The sequence below is a fragment of the Hyperolius riggenbachi genome, chromosome 9 (genome assembly GCF_040937935.1).
Source record: "Hyperolius riggenbachi isolate aHypRig1 chromosome 9, aHypRig1.pri, whole genome shotgun sequence".
NCBI lineage: Eukaryota > Metazoa > Chordata > Amphibia > Anura > Hyperoliidae > Hyperolius > Hyperolius riggenbachi.
The window spans coordinates 111140112-111167373 of record NC_090654.1 but is presented as its reverse complement, the minus strand read 5'-3'; the positions used below and the strand labels follow the sequence as shown (position 1 = coordinate 111167373).

At 41.1% G+C, this 27262-nt stretch overlaps 1 protein-coding gene across 10 annotated transcripts in view; it reads left to right on the top strand.

Annotated features, from left to right (window-relative positions):
* Positions 1-27262, top strand: part of MTA1 (metastasis associated 1) — a 188204-nt gene that overhangs the window by 72328 nt on the left and 88614 nt on the right. For 3 of the 10 annotated variants that reach the window (XM_068253333.1, XM_068253331.1, XM_068253336.1), the window contains exons 11-16: positions 64-122; positions 2520-2635; positions 9463-9614; positions 14999-15188; positions 18702-18791; positions 18879-19022. In XM_068253333.1, the coding sequence (XP_068109434.1) occupies positions 64-122; positions 2520-2635; positions 9463-9614; positions 14999-15188; positions 18702-18791; positions 18879-19022 (751 nt within the window). Of the gene's footprint in view, positions 1-63; positions 123-2519; positions 2636-9462; positions 9615-14998; positions 15189-18701; positions 18792-18878; positions 19032-20824; positions 25932-27262 lie in introns of those variants that run through there. The other 7 variants (XM_068253332.1, XM_068253329.1, XM_068253334.1 and 4 more) reach the window with 5 other exon arrangements.

Genomic DNA, 27262 nt, shown 5'->3' with positions numbered 1-27262 from the left:
GTATATTTGCATACATAGTCCTGCATCAATTTTTATCTCACTTTTTTTTTTTTCCTTTTTAAGAAACGATTGAAAGCAGCAGAAGCAGAGAGCAAACTGAAACAAGTGTATATACCCAACTAGTAAGTACATCATATTCTATGTGTTATCTGTATTTGTGCTATAACAGACAGTTTAGCTTAATATTGTGTTGCAGCAGCGACATTATCCAATTTCTAACTAGCAGGGGCATAACTATGACTCTTGCTACCCCAGCTGGCGCAGGGGGCCCCGGTTGCAGAGCATGGCAGTGGAAATGTAACTTCTTGTGGCGCCTCATGCTTGTCACATGACCTGCAGAGAAAGGAGCTGCAAGTAGCTACAGTTGTACAGTGTGGCTGAAGAGCGGAATGAAGAGGATGTGTCACTCGCTGTGCTGACAGGTAATGTATGCTGCTTCCTCTGCCACCCTCTGCTTGCTCGGGGGGAGGGGTGGTGGAATTGGCTAGCGCAGAGGGCCCAGCCGGCTAACAAGTATTTTTGTCACAAAAGTACCGGAAATGAGTTAAATGGAGGCTGATATATTTAACCACTTAAGCCCAACTGGACAAACATTTTCATCCAGTTGGGCTGCGCGCACTCCCGCAGGCTGCGTTTGCTCCGGCCGTTAGCCCAGCGATCAATGAATGGGATTATAAATCCCATTCATTGATCGAAGCCCCCCCGCAGAAAAGCCGACAGCCGCTTATCAGAGGCTGCGATTTTTTTCTGTTACAAAAAGTTTCCCGTCACAGTTCCAGGATTTTTTTGACACTGGCCAAATAGTAAAACTACACCCACATCTATTTTATATTAAATTAATTCATTATTTTACATTTAAAATGAGCTGTTTAACCTCCCACACCAAAAATTACCCAAATACAATTTTTAATTAAAAAAAAAAAAAAAAATTACAAAAAAACAAAACATAAATAGTTACCTAAAGGGTCTGAACTTTTTAAATATGCAGGTCAAAGGAGTATATTAGTATAATTTTTTAAATTATGGGCTTGTAAATAGTGATGGACGCAAATTGAAAAAATGCACCTTTATTTCCAAATAAAATATCAGCACCATACATTGTAATAGGGACATAATTTAAATGATGTAATAAGCGGGACAAATGGGCAAATAAAATACATGGGTTTTAATATCGGTAGCATGTATTCATTTCAAACTATAATGGCCAAAAACTGAGAAATAATGTTTGTTTTTTCCATTTCTTTCTTAATATTCCCATTAAAATAGATTTAGAATAAATTCATTCTTAGCAAAATGTATCACCCAAAGAAAGCCTAATTGGCGGCGGAAAAAAACAAGATCTAGATCAATTCATTGGGATGAGTAGTGATAAAGTTACTGACAAATGAATTGGAGGTGAAAGTAGCTCAGATGCAAAAAATAAACAACCCTTCGGGCTTAAGTGGTTAATGTGAAACAATTCCAGTTGCCTGGCAGTTTGGCATAGTCTCTGCCTTTAATACAAACCCATAGACATGAGATGGTCAATGACATGCTAATTTGCATGGTCTGGTCTGATGAGGTAATGATGCTGAAACCCCTGAAATACATGGCTGGCGGAGGCCAGCTACAGTATAGGACACAGGATTTTCACTGGCACCAGTGAGAGGTGGGATACCTCTTGCCCAGCATCACTTTGATTTGGCATATCTGCATAGTGGGCTTAGGGCATGGAAGCACACAGGTCTTTAGGTCAATGATTCTAAAAGCATGCTAGCATGTGTTTTGTGCTTATTAATTACTTAGGGCCTAGATTTACAGTATGTCCTGAAGGCTTAGATAAAGTCTTGGGATTTAGGACTAAATCCTCAGACAAGTGGTTAAAATCCTTTCTAAAATATTGATCATGTAATAAGGAGCAGCGGAGTTTAGGGAGCTGGTTTCAAGTTGTGTGGGTGGCACTGTTGCTGTCTTGACTGCTTAATCTTCCAGTTCAGACAGCAAGGAGGCAGGCATAGACTGAATCTCTGTAAAGATTGAAGTTCATAGCGATGAAAATGTGTGATGCAGAAAGTGGTCACAGTTTTTTTTAATTCTTAAGCAGATACTTAAATCGTATTTGACAACAAGGAAACGAGGAGCTTCTACACAGGAGCTTTGTACCTGCACAGTTTTAGTATGGCATTTGTGCCTGAATTGGTGTACCTGAGATGGATTAGGGAATAAAAAATACTTGCCTAAGAAGAGGAAATTAGTGTGCGCGGACCTCAAATTTTAGAAATGTAAAACTTAAACACATATTTTTTTTGTAATCCCTACCACAACTTTGCAGAGTCAAGGAACAAGTGTTTGGGTTGCGGTGTCCAAACAAGTTTTCGTTTTCTTTGCTCTTGACTCTATTAGTGAGTAAACGTTTGCATTTGAAGCCAGTTTAGTGTGTAAGTTTGGACACCATACCATGGGAAATTTTAGTCTTTGTCTAATTTGTTGTTTTGTTTTTTTTAATGAACTTTTCTTGTTATCTTCTTTCTTCTTTGTAGTAATAAACCAAACCCCAATCAAATTAATGCAAACAGCATCAAGCCAGCAGTGGTGAATGGGACTGTGGTACAAGGACAGAATGTGGCTGCAGGTCGGGCCTGCGAGAGTTGCTACAGTAAGTGTTCTTTTATCAACTCCTGTTTCCTTAATCTGTTTATCACAGACGCTATAGTATTGTGAGTGAAAGTTCAAGATGGCATGGCAGCACTCCAGTGACACAACTATTACACTATATAAAGAGGACATCTGCATATATTGCTATACGTTTTCAGTTCTGTGGAGTCCTTGTGTGCCTGAGTACCCTGTGTTACACACTCTGGTGCATGTAGACACACCCATGTGGTGTACAATAAGGCCTTATTCTCTCAATGCACACTGTTTGTTAAAACAAGTGTATAATTTCCTAGTTCCTATCACTTTGTTGCACATGTGTTACCCAGAAACATGCTGTGTTAATCTGTGTCCAGATTTCATTGATAAAGTTTGATTTCATAGAAACAGAAAATACATTGCAGTTCTGCACAGCCACCTTGGACTACACTATTCCCTCCACAGCCAGGCCACATAGCCTGGACAGTAATGTATTATCTCCCCCTTCAGGGTAGCTAAAGGAGGAGGGAATTTCTGGTGCTTGCTGCTGTGGACTACCAATGGGTAGGCAGTTTGATGGACCTTTTTCCCCCCCAAGCTGTGAATTAAATCCTTGCTAGGGATGGGTTTCACTTGAAAGAAGGGGGGAGAGGGGCTGTATGGATGTGGAAAGTGGGTGGGGGCTACAAGGTGTTTGCTATGTGGACCTGCCCTGGACACTGCTCGACAGTCCTGTTCTCCACTTTATAAAGGTCCATGGGCAGTACGGAGTTGTGGTTAGTGCTCTCGCTTGCAGCGCTGTTTACACGGATCGAATCCCAGCAAGGTCAACAACTGCAAGGGGTTTGTATGTTCTTCCCGTGTCTGCGTGGGTTTTCCCTCCTAAATTGGCCTAGATACATGCACTACACGATTCATACATACATACATAGACATACAGTATGACTATGGTAGGGATTAGATTGTGAGCCCCTCTGAGGGACAGTTAGTGACAAGACAATATACTCTGTATAGTGCTGTGTAATATGTGCGCGCTATACAGCGAGTGCAGAATTATTAGGCAAGTGGTATTTTTGAGGAATAATTTTATTATTGAACAACCATGTTCTCAATGAACCCAAATAACTCATTAATATCAAAGCTGAATATTTTTAAAAGTAGTTTTTAGTTTGTTTTTAGTTTGAGCTATTTTAGGGGGATATCTGTGTGTGCAGGTGACTATTACTGTGCATAATTATTAGGCAACTTAACAAAAAACAAATATATACCCATTTCAATTATTTTTTACCATTGAAACCAATATAACATCTCAACATTCACAAATATACATTTCTGACATTCTAAAACAAAACAAAAATAAATCGGTGACCAATATAGCCACCTTTCTTTGCAAGGACACTCAAAAGCCTGCCATCCATGGATTCTGTCAGTGTTTTGATCTGTTCACTATCAACATTGCGTGCAGCAGCAACCACAGCCTCCCAGACACTGTTCAGAGTGGTGTACTGCTTTCCCTCCTTGTAAATCTCACATTTTTATGATGGACCACGGGTTCTCAATGGGGTTCAGATCAGGTGAACAAGGAGGCTGTGTCATTAGTTTTTCTTCTTTTATACCCTTTCTTGCCAGCCACGCTGTGGAGTACTTGGACCCGTGTGATGGAGCATTGTCCTGCATGAAAATCATGTTTTTCTTGAAGGATGCAGACTTTTTTCCTGTACCACTGCTTGAAGAAGGTGTCTTAAAGAAACTGGCAGTGGGACTGGGAGTTAGCTTGACTCCATCCTCAACCCGAAAAGGCCCCACAAGCTCATCTTTGATGATACCAGCCCAAACCAGTACTCCACCTCCACCTTGCTGGCGTCTGAGTCGGACTGGAGCTCTCTGCCTTTTACCAATCCAGCCACGGGCCCATCCATCTGGCCCATCAAGACTCACTCGCATTTCATCAGTCCATAAAACCTTGAGAAAAATCAGTCTTGAGATAATTCTTGGCCCAGTCTTGATGTTTCAGCTTGTGTGTCTTGTTCAGTGGTGGTTGTCTTTCAGCCTTTCTTGCCTTGGCCATGTCTCTGAGTATTGCACACCTTGTGCTTTTGGACACTCCAGTGATGTTGCAGCTCTGAAATATGGCCAAACTGGTGGCAAGTGGCATCTTGGCAGCTGCACGCTTGACTTTTCTCAGTTCATGGGCAGTTATTTTGTGCCTTGGTTTTTCCACACGTGTCTTGCGACCCTGTTGACTATTTTGAATGAAACGCTTGATTGTTCGATGATCACGCTTCAGAAGCTTTGCAATTTTAAGAGTGCTGCATCCCTTTGCAAGATATCTCACTATTTTTGACTTTTCTGAGCCTGTCAAGTCCTTCTTTTGACCCATTTTGCCAAAGGAAAGGAAGTTGCCTAATAATTATGCACACCTGATATAGGGTGTTGATGTCATTAGACCACACCCCTTCTCATTACAGATATGCACATCACCTAATATGCTTAATTGGTAGTAGGCTTTCGAGCCTGTACAGCTTGGAGTAAGACAACATGCATAAAGAGGATGATGTGGTCAAAATACTAATTTGCCTAATAATTCTGCACTCCCTGTATAAATAATTAAATAAATTCCACTTACCACTTTGATAGTACTAGACACCAGAGGAGACCAGTGGTATTTGTTTTAAGATGTCATTGTCAGCTTTTGACTGACAGCAAAAAAACAGCCCATGGGAAGAACTAACTGTTCACCACTTCCCAATACAAGTGAATGGTGCTTTTGTAACTCTTTAAAGGGATTTGCAGTACTGTAACTGCCCACTTCTGAAAGTCTGACCCCTACGAAACATGACCTGTTCCTGTCTTAGAAGTATGATGATATAGGCCTTAAAAAAAATGGCAATTAGGATTTCAAATGGCAATTAGGATTTCAAAGGCGAAGAACAGAAGGGTGCCAGCCAATCTGGTAAACCGTCTGTCACTTGTTTCCTTGATCTCAGCATCTAACCATGTTTGAAGGTATTGCAGGTGGTGGTATTGCCCTTGTTTGTGTGTGTGTTTTTTTTTTTTTTTGTACTTTTTTTTTTCTTTAATTCTATTGTCTTTTGCAATTTTACACCTCTGTGGCAGGAGACCTCTTCTTGCTCCTGTCTTCTCTCCCTGCACATTCACTTTTTAGAGCTGATCATCGCTGATTGCCATGCAGGCATAACATAATTGTTGGATCATGCTTGACTAGCATCTTGTGTTTGTACACCTCTTTCGAATCTAAATATGCCTCTGGAATAGCTTAGCCTTTACTTCCAGTCTTAAGTTACTGGAAGGGTTAATACTGCAACTTTTACTTCACTCAAAAGCTAATTGATAAGATTGCCATTAGCTTACTAGACTGACTTGAGCTAAACAATGAAGTGTAAACACTGCAGAATATCTTCTGCTGTGTCTTTAGTGTAGTGCAACCATGCCTTTCAGTGACCTATTATCAGTCTGTTCACATTTTCTGTTGATGTTTTTTGCTGTGTTTAATGTTTAGGAGCAAAAACGTATTTTTGAGTTTCCTACCACTTTAATCTACTAAGCTTGGTGAAGAAAACCTTTTAGGAGTTGTAGCTAACTCTATACTGAATATGAAAGGCACTGATGAGATTAATGACTTGGAAAGGTTATGTGCCCTAGATTCTGTGTAATCTCCCTTATAGAACATTGCCCATAGGATGCGCTTAGCTGCTGCATTTTTCATGTTGTCTGCTTTACTGAAGTAGTCATTTTTTTATTGTTGCTTATGGGGGACTGCACTTCAAAACGCCAGATTAAAAGCTCTTTGCAGCAGATACTTTTAAGAAGTGGATTAATGGTTGAGTGGTTTATTCAAAAAACTGCCTTGAACTATGTATGCTTTTCTCAGTTTTGAGAAAGCTTTCCATCACAGAGCACTCTAACTATAGCAATATGGATGTAATTCTGTGTGATCCTTTTTTCTCCAAATTATTTATCGTAATCTATGGAGCAAAATGAAGAGTGAAACATTAAATAGAAGGCCAGAACACCGTGTTTTTTTTTTTTTTTTTACTTATGCCTCTTGCTTTAGGCTGACGGTAGGCAAGCTTTTTCTGTATTATCCAGAAGGATTACTTGAGTGCTGCAGTTGGCTTTTAAGTAGCACATAAACTCTGGGAAATGGTACAGTGCTGCCGGGTTTGTGAGGATAAAAAGGAATTCTAATGCAAGGACATATAAAATGAGTGTTTCTTTATATTATGTATATTATGATATTATTCTCAAGGCAATCATCTGGTCTGTCTGAGGCTTCTGGGCCGACTGTGTTCTCCCATGCTTAGTCTAATCACTTGTCCATTTATGCGGCTGTATAGGAGTGACATGAATAGATACATCCTGGCTGCTACCATCCTGTTATGGATGTTACTAGTGTTCCCATTTTTTTGGCAGAAATGTTAATGGAATATGAATAAATATATACTCAGTTACATAACTAACTGCTTCTGCACCTACATGGTAGCACTCGGGGGCATAACTATAGAAGTATTTTTCAGCCATTCCTAGTGATCTGGCTAGACAGGAGTAGATGGGTACGTTTTGGAAGTTAACGGCATACAGATGGTATTGAAGGCTAAAAAAAAAAACGTTTGCCAAGGGAGGAATGAAGAGCACAGGTCCTGGTACTGAGCCTTGGGGTACCACAAATAGACATCATTGCTAGTGCTGAAAGTTTGGCAATGCTATTTTGCAGTTTTATATATCAGGATAACTATTTTTTCTAATTATAGATGAATGAAATGGTACCCACAGTTTCTCCCACCCCACAGTACAAATGCTGAAAAATGGATGCATTGTCCTGCACCTGAATATTAAAAGCATAAATATAAAGCACCTTTAAAGTGCTCAGCACTGAGGACTGTTACTTTGGTCTAAAGGTGCCAATTTTCTATTTCAATCAACCTTCCAATCTAATAGCGTTCGTAAGGAAACTATCCTAAATCGTTTGCTCCTATAAATGGGATAAAACTATAACCAATCTGATCATTCATATAGAACCGGTCTATAAAATAGGGTCGCTATTATCGGATTGGAAGATCGGCCATAGTGAAAAAATGGACACCTTAAGTGACCAGAGTGAGAGGAGAAATACATTGGCCCCTATGCACCGTCAACTATCTGAAGTAACCTAGGAAAGCAGCGATGTGAAACTGTTACATTTAAGTGCCATTCTGAAACCAGAAACTATAACTGGGACAGATGAAGCCAGAGAGTGTAATGAGGCCAGGCTGCATCATCTGATTGGCACAGGCTGAATACAAGGAAACTTTAAAGTGTATCTCACAACTCCAGATAAAACAAAGTTGAGGCTCACTGCTGCTCACAGATTCCATTATGCACAGAAAAAGTCAATGCCCCTCAAATCGATGTAATCCTGTCAGACATAATCAGGGCTCCAGTTCAAACTTTAAGTGTGATGAAAGTGCTCACAGATACTACTGATAATGACTAGACAGTACTGCTACCACACGCATTAGATGCCTCATAACTATGGAATAACTGCGGGTTTCTGCCTGAAGAGCACAGTACTGCTCAAGATGGATGGAAATGCATTGAACTTTTCCCTTGTTTTAGCCGATTCACATGGCCAACTGTCGTTTAACCCCAGCCAAGCGCTTTTCTGCTACGGTGCAGAAAAGTGTTTGACATTACTTGTCGTCAATTCATCATTGCGTCTGAGTCCAAGGAGGATTGACCATAACTGTGAATGCTGCAAAAGGCCTGAAGCTACGTGTAGCTTTTGGGAAATCTCAGTTGACTGCTGCAATAGGGGGTAAATGACATGAGATGAATGTTCCCATTCATCTCAATTACTACACAGTCATGATGCAGCAGATCTCGAGGAGCAAACGTGGGGATGCACGCCGGCGGCCATCCGTCTGAACCAGGGCTGTGGAGTCGGTACAAAAATCCACAGAACTGAAGTGAGAGGGATATAGAGGCTGCCATATTTATTCCCTTTTAAACCATACCAGTTCCCTGTATATCCAGTGGATCTTCTGCCTCTAATACTTTTAGTCATAGACTAAAACTAGTCCTTGGTAAGAGTACTTGTAGAAGGTACAGACAGGAACAAAGAATATCTATCAGGCCCTAGGCAATGTAACTGTGGGTACATGTAAGAATGATGTGCAGGTGCTCTGCAGGGGAAGGAGGGGATTCTTCCTCTATTACACATTCTTCATGCACAATCTGAACATGGATCAGGCCCTAGGCAATGTGACTGTGGGTACATGTAAGATTGATGTGCAGGTCCTCTGCAGGGGAAGGAGGAGATTCTTCCTCTATTGCACATTCTTCATGTACAATCTGAACCGGGTTTATGGGTGATAGACAACACCTCCGTGTTCAATGTGCACAACCTTCTCAGTGGATTCCCTGCAGCTCTGTGGGGAGTGCATATGTAGAGTATAGTACTACTGTGTAACAAAGTAAACCTGAGACAGATGAAATTAAAGTTTTATACATACCTGGTGCTTCTTCCAGCCCCCTTTCAGGCTAATCAGTCCCTCGCTGAGAATGTAAACATTCTCTGGCAATTCAGACACTCCAGAACACAGACAGATACTCAGAAAGCATTTCTGCACACATTACTATATGAATTACACCAGTTATGAATAAAATACGTCAGTACAAAAAAATAGTACTTTGGGAACTTGTAATTTCTAAATGAATAATACTTATGCTCAAAAGCAAATAAGATATAACAAGTAGGAAAACCTGTTTTTATTGAATATTCTGTCAGTTTTATACCGCTTTAAGTTCTGTTTTTAAAATTAACCTTGCTAATTGTAGTTACTGTTCACACAGCGACACAGTCTTACCAGTGGTATTCGTGGGGCCCTCCTAATATGCAGTGTCGGTTATGTGCATCGTGCTGGGCATACTGGAAAAAGTATGGTGGCTTGAAGATGCCAACAAGGCTGGATGGTGAAAGGCCAGGTCCAAACCGTAACAACATGGTGCGTTCCTATGTGAATGATGTAGCTGCAATGTCTGACTTCTCTATTTCCTGCCAGGCCAGGAAACCTTCAGATGTGAGATCTGCAATGCAGATCTGGCTTTGTGACAAATGTGATGTGAAAAGAACGGGCAGTGGAATAATTACATTTCACAAAAAAGTAGTGATTACCCATTGTGTGCTTTTATGCTTGTACAATCTTTTCCCAAGCAGTGCGTTTCCTCATGACATGTTCAGATTTGGTTGTTGCCATGGCATCCACAAGCAGTATAGACATGTTTGCTTAATTATATAGTCTCATACCAGTCAACAGTCAAGTGCCAAAGACTCAGGCATGGCATTCAACAAAAGCATGATCGGAGCTGCTAGAACATTCTCTAAAGCACAGCATGAGTGCCATCTCTATGGTTACCCCTTTGCCAAAATATCAAATTGAGTTAGGGAAATAAATTCAGGAAATCATTTCCAGATGCATCAATGCAGTACGGAGTGTGTTTTTTGTTTTTTTCCTTAAAATAACATTATCTGTGCTGAATTTTCCGATGGTACTCTTGATGATCAGCACTGGCATTTGGTGCTGGGAACATTAAAGCAAACCTGAAGTGAAAATAAAATGATAGACTGTTGTATGCATAGTGTAATTTTGTATGTAAAAGTTAAAAATGCCAGTTTAAAGCTTCCTCTGTATCAGGTGAATGACAACCGGTATTGGGTTGTTTTTGTTGTTTTTTAAAGCAGGAGGATTAGCCATACTATGACAAGGTAAAAAACACATATATAAGTACCGGTAGATAAATACTTGTACTGTCCACCTTTTGATTTCAGTGAATTTTATATAGTAAGTGAAGAGAATTCTGTTCCTGGTTGGAACCATGTATTTTGCCCACGGTTTGAGGCTAAATACTAATGTCATTTCTTCCCTTAACTTTTTTTCTTTTCTCCTCCAATCGCTGAGTCACCTCAGCCTTGTTTGTAAACACAATTGAACAGAGGATCCTGTTTTAGCTAGGCAGGGAAATAAAGGGAAGAGGAGGAATATATTATAGATAAAAAGAAACCCAGCATGCAACTGCATGGCAATGGCTATTAAAGGGCCAGTGCTCCTAAAATAAAGTATGTTGCAACTCCAAACCATAACAGCAGAAAAAGTTTTGAATGCAGGATTAGCATCTTTATCACTTAATACACTCAGACCAGTTGCTGTTGAAATCTGATTTTTATGGTGACAATCCCGCTTTAAAGTTTTTCAGCTCCCGCACAGGCAAATCTTAAACTACTGTATTCACTTTTATCTTTCCCTGGCATTGGTTCCTTAAGCTGGGTCCACACACTATAGAGTAAACACCTATGCATACTGGAGTACCTCTGAGGACTACACAAGAGAATGCATACTTTTGTACCAAGACCCTGGCTTTTAACTTAAAGTGAACCCATGGTGAAAATAAACTGATGAGATAAACCTCTCTAATAATTGTCTGCATATTAAAGGGATCTCGAGGTAAGAGGGATATGAAGGCTGCCATATTTATTTCATTTTAAATAATACCAGTTGCCTGGTAGTTGTCCTGATCCTGTGTCTCAAATACTTTTAGCCATAGCCCCTGGACAAGCGTGCAGCAGATCGGATACTCTGACTCCGGTGTTACTGAATTAGCCATATCCTTGTTCCAGGGTTTTGACTTAGAGGTTAAACAGCACGGAAGAGGTTTGACGTTTGCGCTGACAGCCATAGGGAAGCTGTCAGAGCAGTAGGCAGTGCTGGTGTGTATAGGATGTTGCTGGCAGTAAGGAAGCACACATAATTACATTATTGCTGCATCATTGGACATTGTCGGTGTGATCAGAAAATGTGCAAGGCGATTTCTGCATGAGTTTGCATCAGAATCAGCCATGAAGTCATCCGACAGCATCCGATTAGCCATGAAGTCATCCGACAGCAAGGATATTTTGTGGGTTGTTTGGTTTTTATATATAATTTTTTTGTAATTGTGTTTTAAATTATATTTAACTGCAACTGAATTTCTAAAAGCAAGCTTCTACTTAAGCATGTTTTATAGTCAGTTTTCGGACTTGATATGCATTCATACTGCAGCCATTTAGCTCCCGGATGGCTTCAATATCATTCTGCATAACGATAGCGGTGCTCGTTTCAAATAGGATTATGCATTCCAAGTAGCATAATGTATGGCTGAGCAGAATATTCCTGTGTTCCCATGTCGTCCGTCTCTGGGCATTGCGAACCTTTTTTTCTTTGCTAATGTGGAGCCATCTAAGTCTTCCATTTTCCAGCTTGTGTGTTAAAGGGAGTCTGATGCGAGAAATAAAACAAAAAAGGATCCGCACCTAAGGAGAGGGAACACTCTGGGTCCTATAGAGCCCTCCTGTTCCTCTCCTGGTCCCGTCATTCCACCACTGGCTCCCCCGTTACCAGTCTCCAACCGATGGGTGGGAGCCCGTGTGCTCCCGAAGACTGGCCGCTCCATACTGCACATGCGCACTACGGAGCTGCCTCTCTTTGGGAGCACTCGGGCTCCTGAAGCCTCCCGCTGTGGGACATTTTGAACGGAGGAGACGGCACTGGAACGAGCAGAACATGAGAGGAGCGGTAAGGCTCTATAGGACACAGAGCCTTCCCTCTCCTTATGTAAGTATTTTTTTTTATATATCTTCGCTTCAGACTCACTTCAGATTTTACAGCAATTCAAAATGAGTTTCTAGAGAAAAATCAGTTTTTTTTTTTAAATTCAAGTGAAAATCCTTATTGAATTGAAAAGAAATGTAAAATTTGTTGGTGGGGGGCCACATTTAGATTCCTTCCGTGGAGGAATATTCTAAGAACACAGGTATTCCTCCTCCTGTCCACTGCATTGCCTCATCTTGGGCTTGTGGTTTTCCATGCTGGCAATCTCCTTCATATATGTTAAAGGCCTATATCTAGGGTGGTTATGGGCATGTAGCTTCTCCCTAGATCCCTAGCCAGGCATTGATGGAGTATGTCAAATATAAGAATCACCCACACCTGCCAATATAGGTCACAGTCTTGAAAAGAAACCTTTCCGTGGTGTGGGTTCGCTTGCGTTAGTATTCAGGGCCGGTTTAAGCAACAATGGGGCCCCAGGGCAAAATAAACCTGGGGGGCCCCCCCAACATATACCCCGGAACAAAAATCGGCAGCTGGTATAGTCAGGGTGTGAAGTCCTAATCGGTCAGAGCTCCACATTCTGGCTATCCCAGCCTGCATGGGGGACAAGGGGTTAAAAAGTTTCAGGAGGGGGGACCCCACATAATTTTTTTTTTTTTTAATTCCCACACTCTAAACATAAATTTTTTTTTGGGAAAATAGGAAAAAATGCCAGGGATCTTCATACAGCCATATTGAGGCTGTATAGCGATCCCTGGCAACTGCGTATAGACCCCCTGGAAACCCCGTCAGGAAATTTATTGCGCTTTCGTTTGATGCATGTAAAATTACACTACTGTTAGGTTTGCTACTAAAAGTTACATTTACCGCATTTAAAACTATACTTTTTTCCTTCTAAACGTTAAAATCGATTTTCTCAAAAACTATAAGGTCTTTTTGAAAAATTGTTTTTTCCTCTTATTCCTAATGATCTCCTTAACATATCCTGCAAATTTAGGGCTTCTAGCATTTTAAGGTGGATTTGCTATTAACCATTAAAGTCGGCAGGTTTTTAAATGTTTTTTTTTTCCCTTTGAAACTTTAAAATCGATTTTCTCAAAAACTATAAGGCCGATTTGAAATGTTTTTTTCCTCTTGTAGCCACTGGGGGCCCCTACAAGCTCTGGGGCCCTGGGGCAGCTGCCTCCTTTGCCTTAATGGTAGCGCCGGCCCTGTTAGTATTCCAGGGTAGAAATAAACAATTATGCAGTTCGTCGATGAGCTCGCCACAATATTGGCTGGATAGTGTACTGGTTCAGGACTCTGCCTCTGACACAGGAGACCTGGGTTAGAATCTCTGCTCTTCCTGTTCAGTAAGGCAGCACCTATTCAGTAGGAGATCTTGGCCAAAACTCCCTTATGCTGCTACTGCCTATAGAGCGCATCCTAGTGGCTGCAGCTCTGGGCTTTAAGTCCGCCAGGAGAAAAAAAACGCAATATTAATGTTCTATCTTGTCTAAATTACTTCCTGGCAGTAAACCAACTTTTCATAGTATAACACTACATGGGTTTCATGAAACGCTCCGCCTGGTGCATGTGACGATCACCATTAAAAACGCACTGTGTGTAGCACTCACACCCCCTCTGCCAGGGAGGTCACCAGGTAGATGCCACCTCAGATTCCAGGTGTATCTAGCACTAGGCATGCAATGTAGTGGAGAGCGCAGCCAAGAACTGCAAAATTGTTTGTTCATGGAGTATGGGGGACTGAAGTCTCTACCAATTGTCTGAGATGAAGTCTTCAAGGTCAGTGCTAAGGGGCTTGTTGGCTCCACCATTTCCTTGCTGCACCAAGTGTGGGTGATTCCCCTGGGAAAACTTCACTGCTCATTAAGCGGGTTGCCCAGGGCATGGCTCCCTGAATTAGCTACAGCATGGCGCTCATTAACATTTTGTTAGTGTTAGAAGTAGATGAGGGAGGTTGCTGTTAGGCATAGGTTAGGGAGAGGAGATAGTGTTAGGCATGGGTAGGAAAGGGTTACAGATAACTATTGGCAAAATCAACTTTGGCCTCTATTCCATGTAGGCCCCCCTGCTTTCCCAGTCACAATGGCTAGTGTGAGAAAATTCAGTACAAACAGGTTTGCTGTCAGGAAGATACTTTTACATGCATTTTTCCCAGACAAAACCGTTGTCCCTGATCGTGTCTGTGTCATCCAGAAATCTCTGTGTACTGGTGTCCCTGGGCGGCGCTGTCTGAAGTGAATTCTCGCTAGACTAGTTAGACCCTGATGCCCCATAGATCTTGGTAAGGTTCTCAGATATTGCTCCTTTTGAATTACATGGTCAGCCTGATTTCTGTCAGCGCCTTAGCTGTAATTTTACGGTTTGTCACATCTCTCTTGTATCTGTGCTCATATGAAGACAAGACAAATAACATTTATATCGCACTTTTCTCCTGGCGGACTCAAAACGCCAGAGCTGCAGCCACTAGGACGCGCTCTATAGGCAGTAGCAGAGTTAGGGAGACTTGCCAAAGGTCTCCTACTGAATAGGTGCTGGCTTACTCAACAGGCACACCGTCTGCATTGGGAATGATTCTCCTTTTACAGTTCACAAATCATGTTTTTACCCTTAGGCATTTTTACAGATGAGTGATGCTTTTAAACGTCCTATTGTAAGTTAATAGCTGTAAAAGTTTTTGTTAAAAAAAAAAGCTGCTCTTCTTTGCCTTAACCTTCTAATTGTTTTTTTTCATTTACAAGAGTCCTCATGGTCTTCCCATGAGAGCAGGTGGAAGCCCAAAATTTGCAATGAAAACGCGGCAAGCTTTCTATCTGCACACAACAAAACTGACCAGGATCGCTAGACGGTTATGTCGAGATATCTTTCGTCCGCGGTATGCTGCAAGACATCCATATATGCCTATCAACAGCGCTGCCATCAAAGCAGAATGTAGGTATTTAGGAAACTGAATGATATTGAAGTTTTTAAAGTGGGCCTGAACTCTTGCACAGGACACAAGGAGAACATAACAAAAACGCACCCTGTATGTATTTAGAGGGTTTAGCCTGTGTAATCCCCCCCCCCCCCATTTGTGTCTAATCACTAGTTGTAATTTGATCCCCCCCTCCCCCCGTGTCACATGACTGCCTATGGCAGATAAGTCCATTTGAAAGTACAGGCTGTAAACAATATGTCTGCTTCCATGAATCAGGAAGTAGAAACAGTGCATATTTTATTTTAGGCTTTGTATCAGCTGTAACAAAATGTTTTTTGTTTAAAGGTTGTTACGCTGTTGTGTATCTTTTAGAGCAGAGAGGAGTTCTGAGTTCAGGTCCACTTTGAATACTTGTCAACCTCTCTGCTGTTATTTATAGGTTTTGTTTTCATAATTATACACTTCCTGATCACTCTGATTGGCTCACGGTGATCAAGTGGTCAGGAGCCTTGGCTGTTAACTACACCCATGCCGAACCAGTTAACATTTGTCACCCCACTACACCTTCATTGCCTTAGTAGTGCTTTAACATCTGTGAGCCCTTTTGGATGATCAGTATTTTTATACAAGTCCTACAAATTCATAAGTAGAACTCATTGAAACAAAGTAGTCCTGTACAAAGTGCAGCAATGATAGCAAGTTGTCCTAGCGTACAGGCAGCAGAGCAAGCCACTTTGTGATACTTCCACCAATACTGTTCACTTATGGCATAAGGTTTAGGTTTGCATGTTGGAATACACTCTGACTTAAATGAAGAGGGTTATGCTTAGGCAAAAAAAAAGTTCTATTTTTAACCTATCCATCCAGAGAACATACTTCCAATAGCCTTCTTGATTTTCCTTGTAGCCTTTAGCAAGCTGCACATGATCAGCAGTATCATTTTTCTATAGTACTTTCTTTCTCTTTGGAGCACTACTGTGTACACCTTTGTAGTTCAGTTTTCTTCTGATTGTGATATTTTGACTATTGATACTAACAATACAGGAGAGGCATTATTCCTCACATGGGGGTTCATTGAGCTCTCCTGTAATATAGACCTGCCATACCCTAGGTGAGATTGGCCAACCTCTGCTGTAGAGGATGACATTGGTGCTTACTTGTCTTTATATGCACACAGGCTACCTGGCAGCAGACTGAAGGACCCAGCTCCTTAAAAATGATTCAGTAAACAGTTTTCAGCCCAGTGAGCATCAAAAACTGTTTTTCACAGGTCCTCAGCAGCCTACTTTTTTTTTTTTTACCCATGGCATCCTTTAGTGCAGACACAAGATTTATTTTATCCAAGGTCACGTCTTCCACTCTTTCACCCAATTTTTATTTAGTTGTCTAAGACTTTTGATTAAAAATTTCCACGCCTCACATACTTCAACCGCACTTATAACACATGGTCAAATTAGTAGGCACCTCTTAATGAAAAAGAACTGGCAGTTAGTGTTGGTGCATTCAGCATATTCAAATTTGGAACCTTGTTCTGAATTCAGCTGATCAGAACCTGCACATGCGTACCGAGGCAGGGGTATTAACTTACGCTTGCCGCCACTTCTATGACCTGCGTTCCATGTCGTGTTCCAGCTCTCACATACTACCTTCTTCTCAACTATGTTAAACTAACACTCTTGTACCTAGCATAGCAGTAGGTACAAGGGTTTTTGAAGTCCAGTTCCATCCCATTTAAAGGTTTATTTTAATATATTTATAGTAATATAAAAACATTCTATCTGGCCTCTGTAGTTCTATTTCCTGATGAGTCAATAGTAAAGTTTCTCTTGAAAGAAAGCTGTCCATATACCTCCCCCTATTGCCCCCACCCCCAAGTTCCTCCCACTGCTGTTGTTGACATGCAGCCTACAAAAAGCAACAATTTTACTGGCAGAGACTTCTATTGAATCTTCTGAGCTGCTTTCCTGGCCTTAATTAGTTCAACAGGGAGAATTGAAGGACAGTAATGCTGGGCATACAATGGTCGATCCGGCGGCCGATTAGCCGCCAGATCGACTTCCGCCGCGTCCCCGCTCGTCCACACGAATCGATTCTCGCTCGTCCCCGCCGGCGCTTCTTATCTTCCTCTCGATTCGCAGCTATTGTCCGCCCGCGGGTATCGAGCGCGGACTCTATCCCCACGGTGGACACGTTGGATATTATCAATTGAGCCATCAGCGGCTCGATTGATAAGGTAGCGTTGAGCCGTGTATGCCCAGCATAACAGCTGCTTCCTAGTTGGGAACACTCATCCTGCTGCCTGCTCCATGTCTTGCTGGAGCTCGTGTGGGCTCACAAGACTGACTTGTTTCAAAGGGAATTTCTCTTGAACAGTTGCATCAAACTTCATAGTTGTGTGACTAATAACCCCTATTTCAGCGCTTGAATTGGCTTTCATCACTTTTCAGCAGGTGTAAAGTAATTTTTCCACAAACTGTAAGGATCTCAACAAATTCGTCCACACTTTTATATGTAACTTTTTATTATTATTATTATTTATAAATAAAGAGGAAAATGAACCAATGTTTTAGATTTATTTGCTTAGTTGGTCTGAAGCCAAATTAAAAAAAAAAAAAAAAAAACGTACTCGCCTATCTGGATTCTTTAGATGCGGTGTTCCCCAACCCTGTCCTCAAGGCCCACCATCTTTTTGTGGAAATGCACAAAGGTGGTTAATCAGCACTGCTAAGCACTAATTACCTCACCTGTGAATGCTTGGAATTCCTGCAAAACATGTACTGTTGGTGGGCCTTGAGGACAGGGTTGGGGATCTCCTGCTTCAGAGTCTCCCAAATCCTCCTGTGGTCCCTTCATTCTAACGCTCCCCCCACCCACCGTTAGCAGTCTCCCACTGATGGGTCGAAGTCTGCTCTCTGCTGCTGCGGAAGGCATTTGAAGTCTTCGGGATACCAAGTGGTCTCAAAGATGGGCTACTTTGTATTGTGCATGTGTGAGCACACATCCTCGCACATGCACAGTACGGGGCTGCCTGTTTTCAGACGCACTCAGACTCCCGAACACTTCTGAAGCCTCACACGACTGGGGATTTGAACAGGAGAGCCAGCCCTGGAATGAGGGAACCGTGAGAGGAACGGAAAGGCTCTATAAGGACTCTGAGCCTTCCCTCTCCTTGGGTAAGTATCCGTTTTGGTTTTTATTTGGCTTCAGACTCCCTTTAACTTGATTCTCATTTTATAGTTTCAGGGCTAGTATTTAAACCAGATTTCATGGGTATAATACAGATCCTTGTCGGTAATACTTTCCAGATCTCACCTAAAACAAGCACGCATATCAGATGTTCTGATTTTCCTTGTTTCAGGCAAATGTTTTGGAATGATCAGCATTGCAGACAAATAGCTGGGCTATATTTAGAAAGTCGGCAACGGCAACCTTTATATTTCTTTTATGACCTGTTTACTCTACATTTCTGTCTACGTTTGTATGCATCTATTCATTTTAGCACTTCTTTTCTTTTTTGCAACTTCAAGGTACCACAAGGCTTCCAGAAGCTTCAAAAACTCCATTGATATTAAAACAGATTGTCAGAAAGCCTTTAGAACAAGTTCTACGATATATAGGTACTTGCAGAAAAGGTTATCCTTTGTTTGCCTCTAAACTCATCTGGAGAAATGATTAAAGGTACATTTTTTTTTTATTTATTGCAGAAGCACATCCCAGCACTCCTAAGCTAGAGCCAATTAAAAACATCTCGACAAGTATCAGTAATGCCCTGACCCCAGCCAAATCTCCGGTTATCAACAACGGATCCCCAACAATCCTGGGCAAACGCAGCTATGAACAACATAATGGTATGGATGGTATGTGGCTTCTTGTATTTTACTAATCGTGTGTCTTCTTTTGGCTTCTAATCCTGGCGGTTTCCTGGTGGTCTTATAATTGGGTCTATCATCTACAGATACTGTATTATTGTGCTGTATTTGTATAGTTGAAACTATACGTAGCTTTGCCCAGAGTTTGCATAGTGCTTGCACATGCATAATGTTGCTGACACATAGTTAAACATTAATTTTGAGATGTCCTCAGGAGTGTAGCCACTTCATTTACTTGCTGCAAAGAGCTCCTGTTTATTAGGGATCCTCAAAGTCTAATAATTCTCTGTCAATGCAAATGACCAATCATCATCGGCTTAAAATTAATAGCATCTCATTGACCAATGGAAAAAACTTTTACGTATGTTTTAAAAATGTAGCCCAGGTTTGTTCATTAGGTGGCAAAAAAATTGCAGTCCTCATCTGGGTTCTATAAAAATACATGGCAATTGCTGAAAAGTTAGTTTGTGTGATCCAGGTTAGTTCACATTTATTTTTCTAAAAGAAAAAGCTAAAATAAAAACGCGACTCAGAACTTCCTCTGGTCTAAAAGATGGGTCACGGCAGGATAACCACCTGAAGTTTTAGCTTGGTTTCACATTCTTGGAAGCACTGAAAGGGTTAAGCCTTGGTGTTTACTTATTAGCAGAGAGCTGTCACACAGTTCACAGCTCTGATTAGATATAATTGGACACACTGATGTGGCTTAACAAACAGATCACACAGCAGTGAATTCCTTAAACAGTTATATGTGGAATAAAGACTTTCCATCGTGTGTTGTGCAAGATCCAGGTATGCTTTAAAAGCGGGTTTACTTACATAATTGCAACCTCACTTTTTATTCTGATATAACCCAGATAAGGATTGCAGTCTTTGTCTGTCGGTTGCTATTTCTTTTCTCTTCAGAACTGCACTGTAGATTGTGGCTCTCTGAATAGTCTCATGTACTAAAGGACCACAAAAGTAAGCAGTTAAAATCTGACAGAACCAACATGTTTTGGACTAATCTATCGTCTCGTGGGGGATTCTCAGGGCTTTCTTTGTTTTCAATAGCATTGTCTGAACAGCAGTTGCTAAGTCTAACTACCTAAATGGTAAGATACCAGCCAGCCTCCCTACTCACTTGCACACTATTTTGACAGTTTGATTTAGCGACTGCCATTCTGGAAATGCTTTTGAAAACAAAGAAAACCCAGAGAATCCCCCATGAGGAGATGGACTAGTCCAAACCTGTCCGCTCTGTCAGATTTTAACTGTATACTTTTTTTTGCTGTAGTGGTCCTTTATGGAGAAGCTGTATAATAAACCGTCATGGGAAGTTGGGGGCAGGGAGTATTTTACAATGAAGATCACTCATAAAAATGAGTCTTGCCAGCCAGTGTGAATTGCAATTCAGTTTATTCAGACTACTAATAATTGGAAGCCTATTTAGCCTTGTAGGATAATTCTGCTTTAATTGGATGCCTTTTCTTTGATTCTTGATTTTAAAAGAATTATCCATTCGGGCAGGAGCTCATTTCGATTACATTATAATTCAGCAACTTTCTTTTGTTGATCTCGCCAGTTGTGCCACTTATAGACTTTAGTAACGATTAGAATGTCTCTCTATTCAGCGTGTCATGAGTAATGTTGTAGAGGCTAATTGATTCCATTTCCATCTCCCTAATCTTATATTGTACTCTCAGTGGGCACAGTTTTCCTCCTTCCTGTCTTCTGACTTCTTCTTTTGTACATAAGTACAAAGTGCATGTTTGGGTTTGTAACTTGAAACTGTGTTGCAGACTATTTTAGGGACAGATCAGCGATCAGAGACGTTCGACTTAACCCAGTGGATGGAAAGAGAACCCTGCCCTTCCTTGCATGTAGAAGGGAGAACATAATGAAGGAGATAATGCAGGACGGGGAGAGAAAATGGAGCACCTTTTAATTTGGACTGAAGCTGTGAAGAATACCCAAACCCAACGGTTTTTTTTTCTATAGGTGTTAACTTTTCTCTCCCCCCTTTTTTTTTCTTGAATATATTTCTATATCTTCCTTAAGATTATGAGCTAAACATTTTTTCTAGAACTGAAACTATCACGTTTTTCTTAAATCTGGATTAAAAATGTCCACAAGTCCGTCTTGATTTGATTTTCCGAGGAGGGCTTGCCCCGTACAAAGATGACCTGTCCAGTGGCCGGATAGCCAAATGCCGATCTCCATGTCTTTTCTAAGATCCATGAACTGTCTGAGAAATGACACACGATTGTATTGCATATGTTATTGGCTGTTGTTATTGGCTTCACATCTTGTATTTATTAATATAATATATATGTATATATCTGTGTGTTGGCGTTCATGTGTATGTATATACGTAAAATGTGCAAAGTTTTTTGTTTTGTTTTTTCATTGAAGACTGGGAAAAAAATGGATGTGGATCCCCTATCTGAAGTTATCTGTCATTGTTTTAGTTTTTATTTATGTGTCCATTTGTGTGTTATGTAATTGCTTGTGTTGTACCACTTATGGTTATTTCTTTAGAGCTGTTTGTCTGCCATTAAGATAAATTCCTCATAGATTGGCTTGGGGCTATCAAATCCCTGTACCATTAACACAGTAGCTGTTTAACCAGATCACTGGCTAGAAGCTGTGATTTGTTAATCCCAAATTCCGCCTCTTGGTGAGGTTAATTATTAACATTTATCATCACTGCTAAATGTACATCAAAAATATATATTTCACTGACCCTGCTGGGGAAAATAAATTATGTCTCTAAAATTCTGTAACCAAAGAAGAACCCCAGGATGTGTTAAAAGTATCTCCCTTGTTATTTTAGTAATTGCGACTATTGAAAATGTAGCTGGAAATACAGTGCATCATGTATTAAATCTAAATAGCGTTTTGGAATATGGTTTTTGTAATCACTTTTAGAATGATAAATGGCTTTGAATCAGGCAAGAGAGTAGCTGCTTGTACGGTCTTTACAGATAACACTTCTGTTCTTGAAGCTGTATTGCAAATGATCTTTGTCTGCATATCTCCTGACTAGAGGAGTCTGCAGCTGATAACTTTGAAGCACCATATTGCTTTAAAGCGGACCTGAACTCAGAACTCCTCTCTGCTCTAAAAGATGCTCAACAGCATAATAACCTTTAAACAAAAAACATTTCTTAGTTACAACTCATACAAATCCTAAAATAAATCTGCACTGTTTCTACTTCCTGATGCATGGAAGCAGACATATTGTTTACAGCCTGTACTTTCAAATGGGCTTATCTGCCATAGGCAGTCATGTGGCACAGGTGATGATAAAATTATAACTAGTGATTAGACACAAATGAGGGGGACTTACACAGGCTAAACTCTGTAAATACTTTCAGGGTTTATTTCTCTACGTTTTCCTTCGGTCCTGTGAAAGAGTTCAGGCCCACTTTAAAGTATAAGTTACAGATGCCATTCTTGTTGAATGGCAAATGGGCCAAGGGCACTTCATGGTATTACTCATTGAAGTGTACCTGAGGAGAATCTTGGGTCAAAAATCACATCCTTGCCTAAGAAAAGGGAAACCGTTGAATCCTGAAGAGGCTGCAGCCTGCTTGAGTATGGCTGTGCCTGAGCAAGAAGCCAGAGCCGCACGAGCAGCTTTGTGCTACTGCCCAGACGTGGCTGAGCTTGTACCAGAAGAGGAGCGTGGCCCTGATGATCTGCACAGTCCCGGACAGCATAGGAAGCCTCTGGAGGATCCAGAGGTATCCCTCTCCTTATGTATGTGTGTGATTTTTGCTTTAAGGGTTTGCTTTAAGGACTATATTACATGGGATGAATTCCTCCCAAGCAACACACTGCTAAAATTGTCTGTTAGCAGCTGCTTGTCACAGTAATATACATTAGTGATTAGTATATATTGTTGATCAGTTACTAGTTGATTATTGCTGCTCACCATTCTCTGTAACCATAACTGCAACGTGCCTTCAGAAAATCTACGTGGTGACCTGGCTTTCCAACTGGCTGCCTGACTTTCACTGTTGGATAATACAGCCAGCTGTAATGCTAGCCACACGCATTTTATTTGCAGTTACATTAATTGACACCTGAGATCTAATAAGGGTCACATCTTTGCAAACTCAATGTAACAAGTTTTGATTGATTTGAAATTCTCTTTTCAAAAAGTTGCTTTAAAGAGAATCTGAGGTGGATTCTAAGAATCCTATTAGCACACAGAGGCTGGGTCTGCCCAGCCTCTGTTGCTGTTGCTATACTGTTATACCCCCCCCCGCGCTCTGCTGTCTCCCATAAATCACACAGCCGTGCTAGCGGCACCGCTAGCAGGCTGTTAACATCTGCACTACCATTCAGCGCCACTCCGCTGCCTCCTCTGTTGCTGCTCCTCGCCTGCGTCCCTTCCCTCTCCGCTGATTGGAGGGAAGGGAGGGGGGGAGCGGTGATATAGAGGAGGCGGCGAGAGTGACAGTGTGGAGGTAAACAGTATAGCAACAGAGGCTGGGCATTATATGCAGGCCCAGCCTCTGTGTGCTAATAGGATTCTTAGAACCCACCTCGGGTTCTCTTTAAGTATGTAATCTGGCTGCTTAAAGCAAACCTGAACTGAAAATTAAAAGTCAAAATAAACATACATGCGTCATATTTTACCTCCTGTGTAGTCTACACATAGATCTTTCTGTTCTCCTGCATCCCGTTTGTCCACTGTGATCAATGGAATTATCCACCCTTCTTCCTTTTAAAAATGGTGATGACCCTGTTATAGCTTCCAGGGCAGCACACTGTTGATCTGTAATATTGCCTACTTGAGCCATAGGGAAACGTGGACATTACCTCTCACATCAATTGTCCTTTCAGTTCTGACAGCAACTGATATATTTCAGTTCTGACAAAATCTTGTCAGAACTGTAAGGAATTCTTGTTAGAAGAAAATGGTGAGCTTTTGAGAGGAACTGACGGCGAGATAAGTATGTAATGTTCATTTGGAGGTACATCATGTGTTTTTTAAATCCTCTTTCTTGGCTCAGGTTCACTTTACATGTTTCTTATTAATAGCCTTACATTTCTACCTGTGGCCAGCTATGAAATTCCAAAATAGACTGTATCCTACAGATCAGGAACAATTATTTGTTCCTTGTTTTCCACATCTGTACAAACTAAGTGGTAGAAAGCTCTGATAGTTGCAGTCCTCAGTTTGCATGATCACTGGAATTGCTGAGCCTCTGAATTGAAAAAAGCAAGGTAAGCAATTCCAAAATAATGTGCCATTAGTCCAAACATTATGTAAAGATGAATCAATGGGAATGCGTATTTCTCAAAAAAAGTGAAATATCACTTAAACCTGTTCCGGACACCACTAATTTAAATCTATGCCCTGTTTACTGCCTCTTATCCCTGCCACGGTATAGATTTCAGACTCCAGTCGCTGAATACTTTTCCCTTAGGTCCGTATAGTTCAGGTTTCTACAGGTAAGAATTCTGATGCAGTTAATGCAATGCTGAATCTCCTCCTACCTCAGTCTGGTGACACATGAAATGCTTCTCAAGCTTTTTCTTGAGATTTACGGGTTTTATTTTATAACCACATAGAACTCGGGAGATCCAATCTACATAGTGCCTTAAGCTGCCCTTACACTATGCAGTCTTGACTGTGCAATCTCACCAACATCTATGTAATACAGGATTCATTGATTGGCTGTAACTTGGATAAATTGATCAGTAGTCCCGTGTGTTACATAAGCGTGTTAAGATTGGAAATTTGGTTGTACCTTCAGACAGCACAGTGTATATATGTCTGTGAGATCTCAATCAAATCCTTATATTTGGAAATTTAGAATTCTAGAGAAGTCTTTGATCCAAAAACTTTTCTAAATCATGTTGTTTACAAATAAATGTATAGTGCGCAGTGTTTTGTTAACATAAAATATAGCCATTCCTTCCTTCACCATTATAAAGGTCTGCATTATACAGTATATATGTAATACATTGTGAGACATGCTTATTATTTTATTATGTGGACCCAGTGCCTAGAAATGTGCGAAGGAGTACTCTGTCTCTCCTGTCATTTCTGACTTAAAGTAAACCGGTAAGATTTAGAAGTGTCCCTATGGGGTACTCACCTTGGTAGGGTGGAGCCTGTGGATCGTCCTCTTCCGCAGTCTCGTTTCACTGCTCGGACCCCTGAAAGGGAAACTCCCTGTGTATCTTCACTAGCTCTGTCCTGCTTCAGCAGAAAGTGTCAAACCTGATCGGGTTTGTGCTACTGCGCAAACCCGGCCTGGCTATCTCCTGAAAAAGCCAAGTGGGGCTGGAACGAGACTACGGAAGAGGAGGAGAGAAGTCTCTTCAGGATTCAGAGGCTTCCCCTACCGAGGTGAGTACCCTACAGGGGTAAATTTTTTTGCTACAGGTTCCCTTTAAATTAGGTGAGGTGAATCTTCTGTCTGTCCTTTTTTATTTATTTAATTTTTTTATGGTTTCCATTGGCAATTTGTCTTGTACAATACTCTCGTTTGCAAAATCAGTCTTGACGTTGTATGTGCTTAGAGTCTAGTCTTAGCAAATTGAGTAGCTATATTTACTTCATTTTAATAGGAGCATGGTGTTTGTCCTGCAGGTGTGTGCACAGCTTGCATGTTTTCCCCATTTTCCCGTCTACGGACTCCGCTCAGAACTTCTGTTAGAATCGCCAGCATCTGACCAAAATAGGCGTCTGGGTCTGTTTTTATCTGTGCCCCCTCCCCCCCCACTTCTTTTGTATGACTGTAATGGGACAGATAGATTGTAAGCTCCCTCAGGGGCAAGAGATGATGTGAATGTTTATTTTTTTCACTCCATTAAGTGCCATGTAATATATTGATGCAGTGTAAATACAAAAAAGCAGAAAAATAATAAAGCAATATTTGTTCACATGCTTTTACATCATCTTTAAAGGAAAGGCCATGCAGAATGATTGCGGTGCTCTGGGACATTTAGTAGTGGAAGGATAATCTTTAGAACCCAATATTTTAATTGTTTTCATTTACCTCTCACTGGTCCTCGGACCTTTCTTAGTTAAGCAGTTTCTTCAACCCTTAAGGTGCCCATACACTCGTCAGATTGGCAGCAGATAGATAAGAAATGCATCTGATGATCTATCTGATGCGTTTTTAGAACATTTTTTACCAGGATAGAATTCCAATAGATTTCAGTTTGATATCTATTGAAATTCGGTCTGATGGCATTTTTTTGCCATCAGATTTCCATTAAGGCAATCTCATCAGATCGACCTAAATTTTCCACCCTGCCAGTTCGATAGAAATCCATCGAAATCGGCCGTCGATTGGCCAACCGATTTGCGATCGATCGGTCGGCCAGAAAATCGGCTGAGTGTATGGGCCCCTTTAATGTCTCTCAGGTCCTGATGACTGGCTGCTGCATATTTTGGTCTCCCCACCCTCCTACCACTACAGAAACTAAGGGATGGTTAATGGGAGGAATGACTGCCAATCTAATCCACTTCCCTTACCTGCCCATAGTGACAGACACTTTAAAGAGTGGTGGCCATGTGGAAAGATGCAGATGAAAGACGTTAAGGGGATGTAGACCAGTATTTCTCAACTCAGTACTTATCAGTGCATGTTTCATGGAAATCCACAGAGGTAGATAATGGGACTCTGCTAAAACACAAATTACCTCACCTGTGCATGTTTGTGGGTTTCTGCAAAACATGCACTGTTGGGGGTTCTTGAGGACTCAGTTGGGAAACCCTGGGGTAGAGGACAGCTGTGGAGGATAGAATGGAGGAAGGCGGGAGGTTAGAAGATGCTTATCTTGTTGCAATATTTTATCGCACTTTATTTCTCATCTGCATTATGCACGCTTCATTTCTCATCTTGATCATCCACCCATTTTTCATGATTTATTTAAAGCAGATGTCCAACCACAATATAGAATAATGGGTTCTCCTGTAAGGGAAAGTTATGTTTACCTGTGATGTCTTCTCCCCTGAAGTCCTTCCCGAAGCCTCTCAATAGAGAAAGCAGAAGACCTGACCAGAAGGCAGCGCATAGAGGGGCTTTGGGAACGACTTAGAGGGAGAAGACATCATAGGTAAATATAACTTTTCTTTACGTATCCTCTTATATTGTGACTGGACATCCAATGTTATAAACCTGCGTGGTTTCATTATTCAAAAAAAAAAAAAGTAGGATTTGAGTTTTCTTCCTGAAACATGCACTAGGAAAATTACAATGAAATAT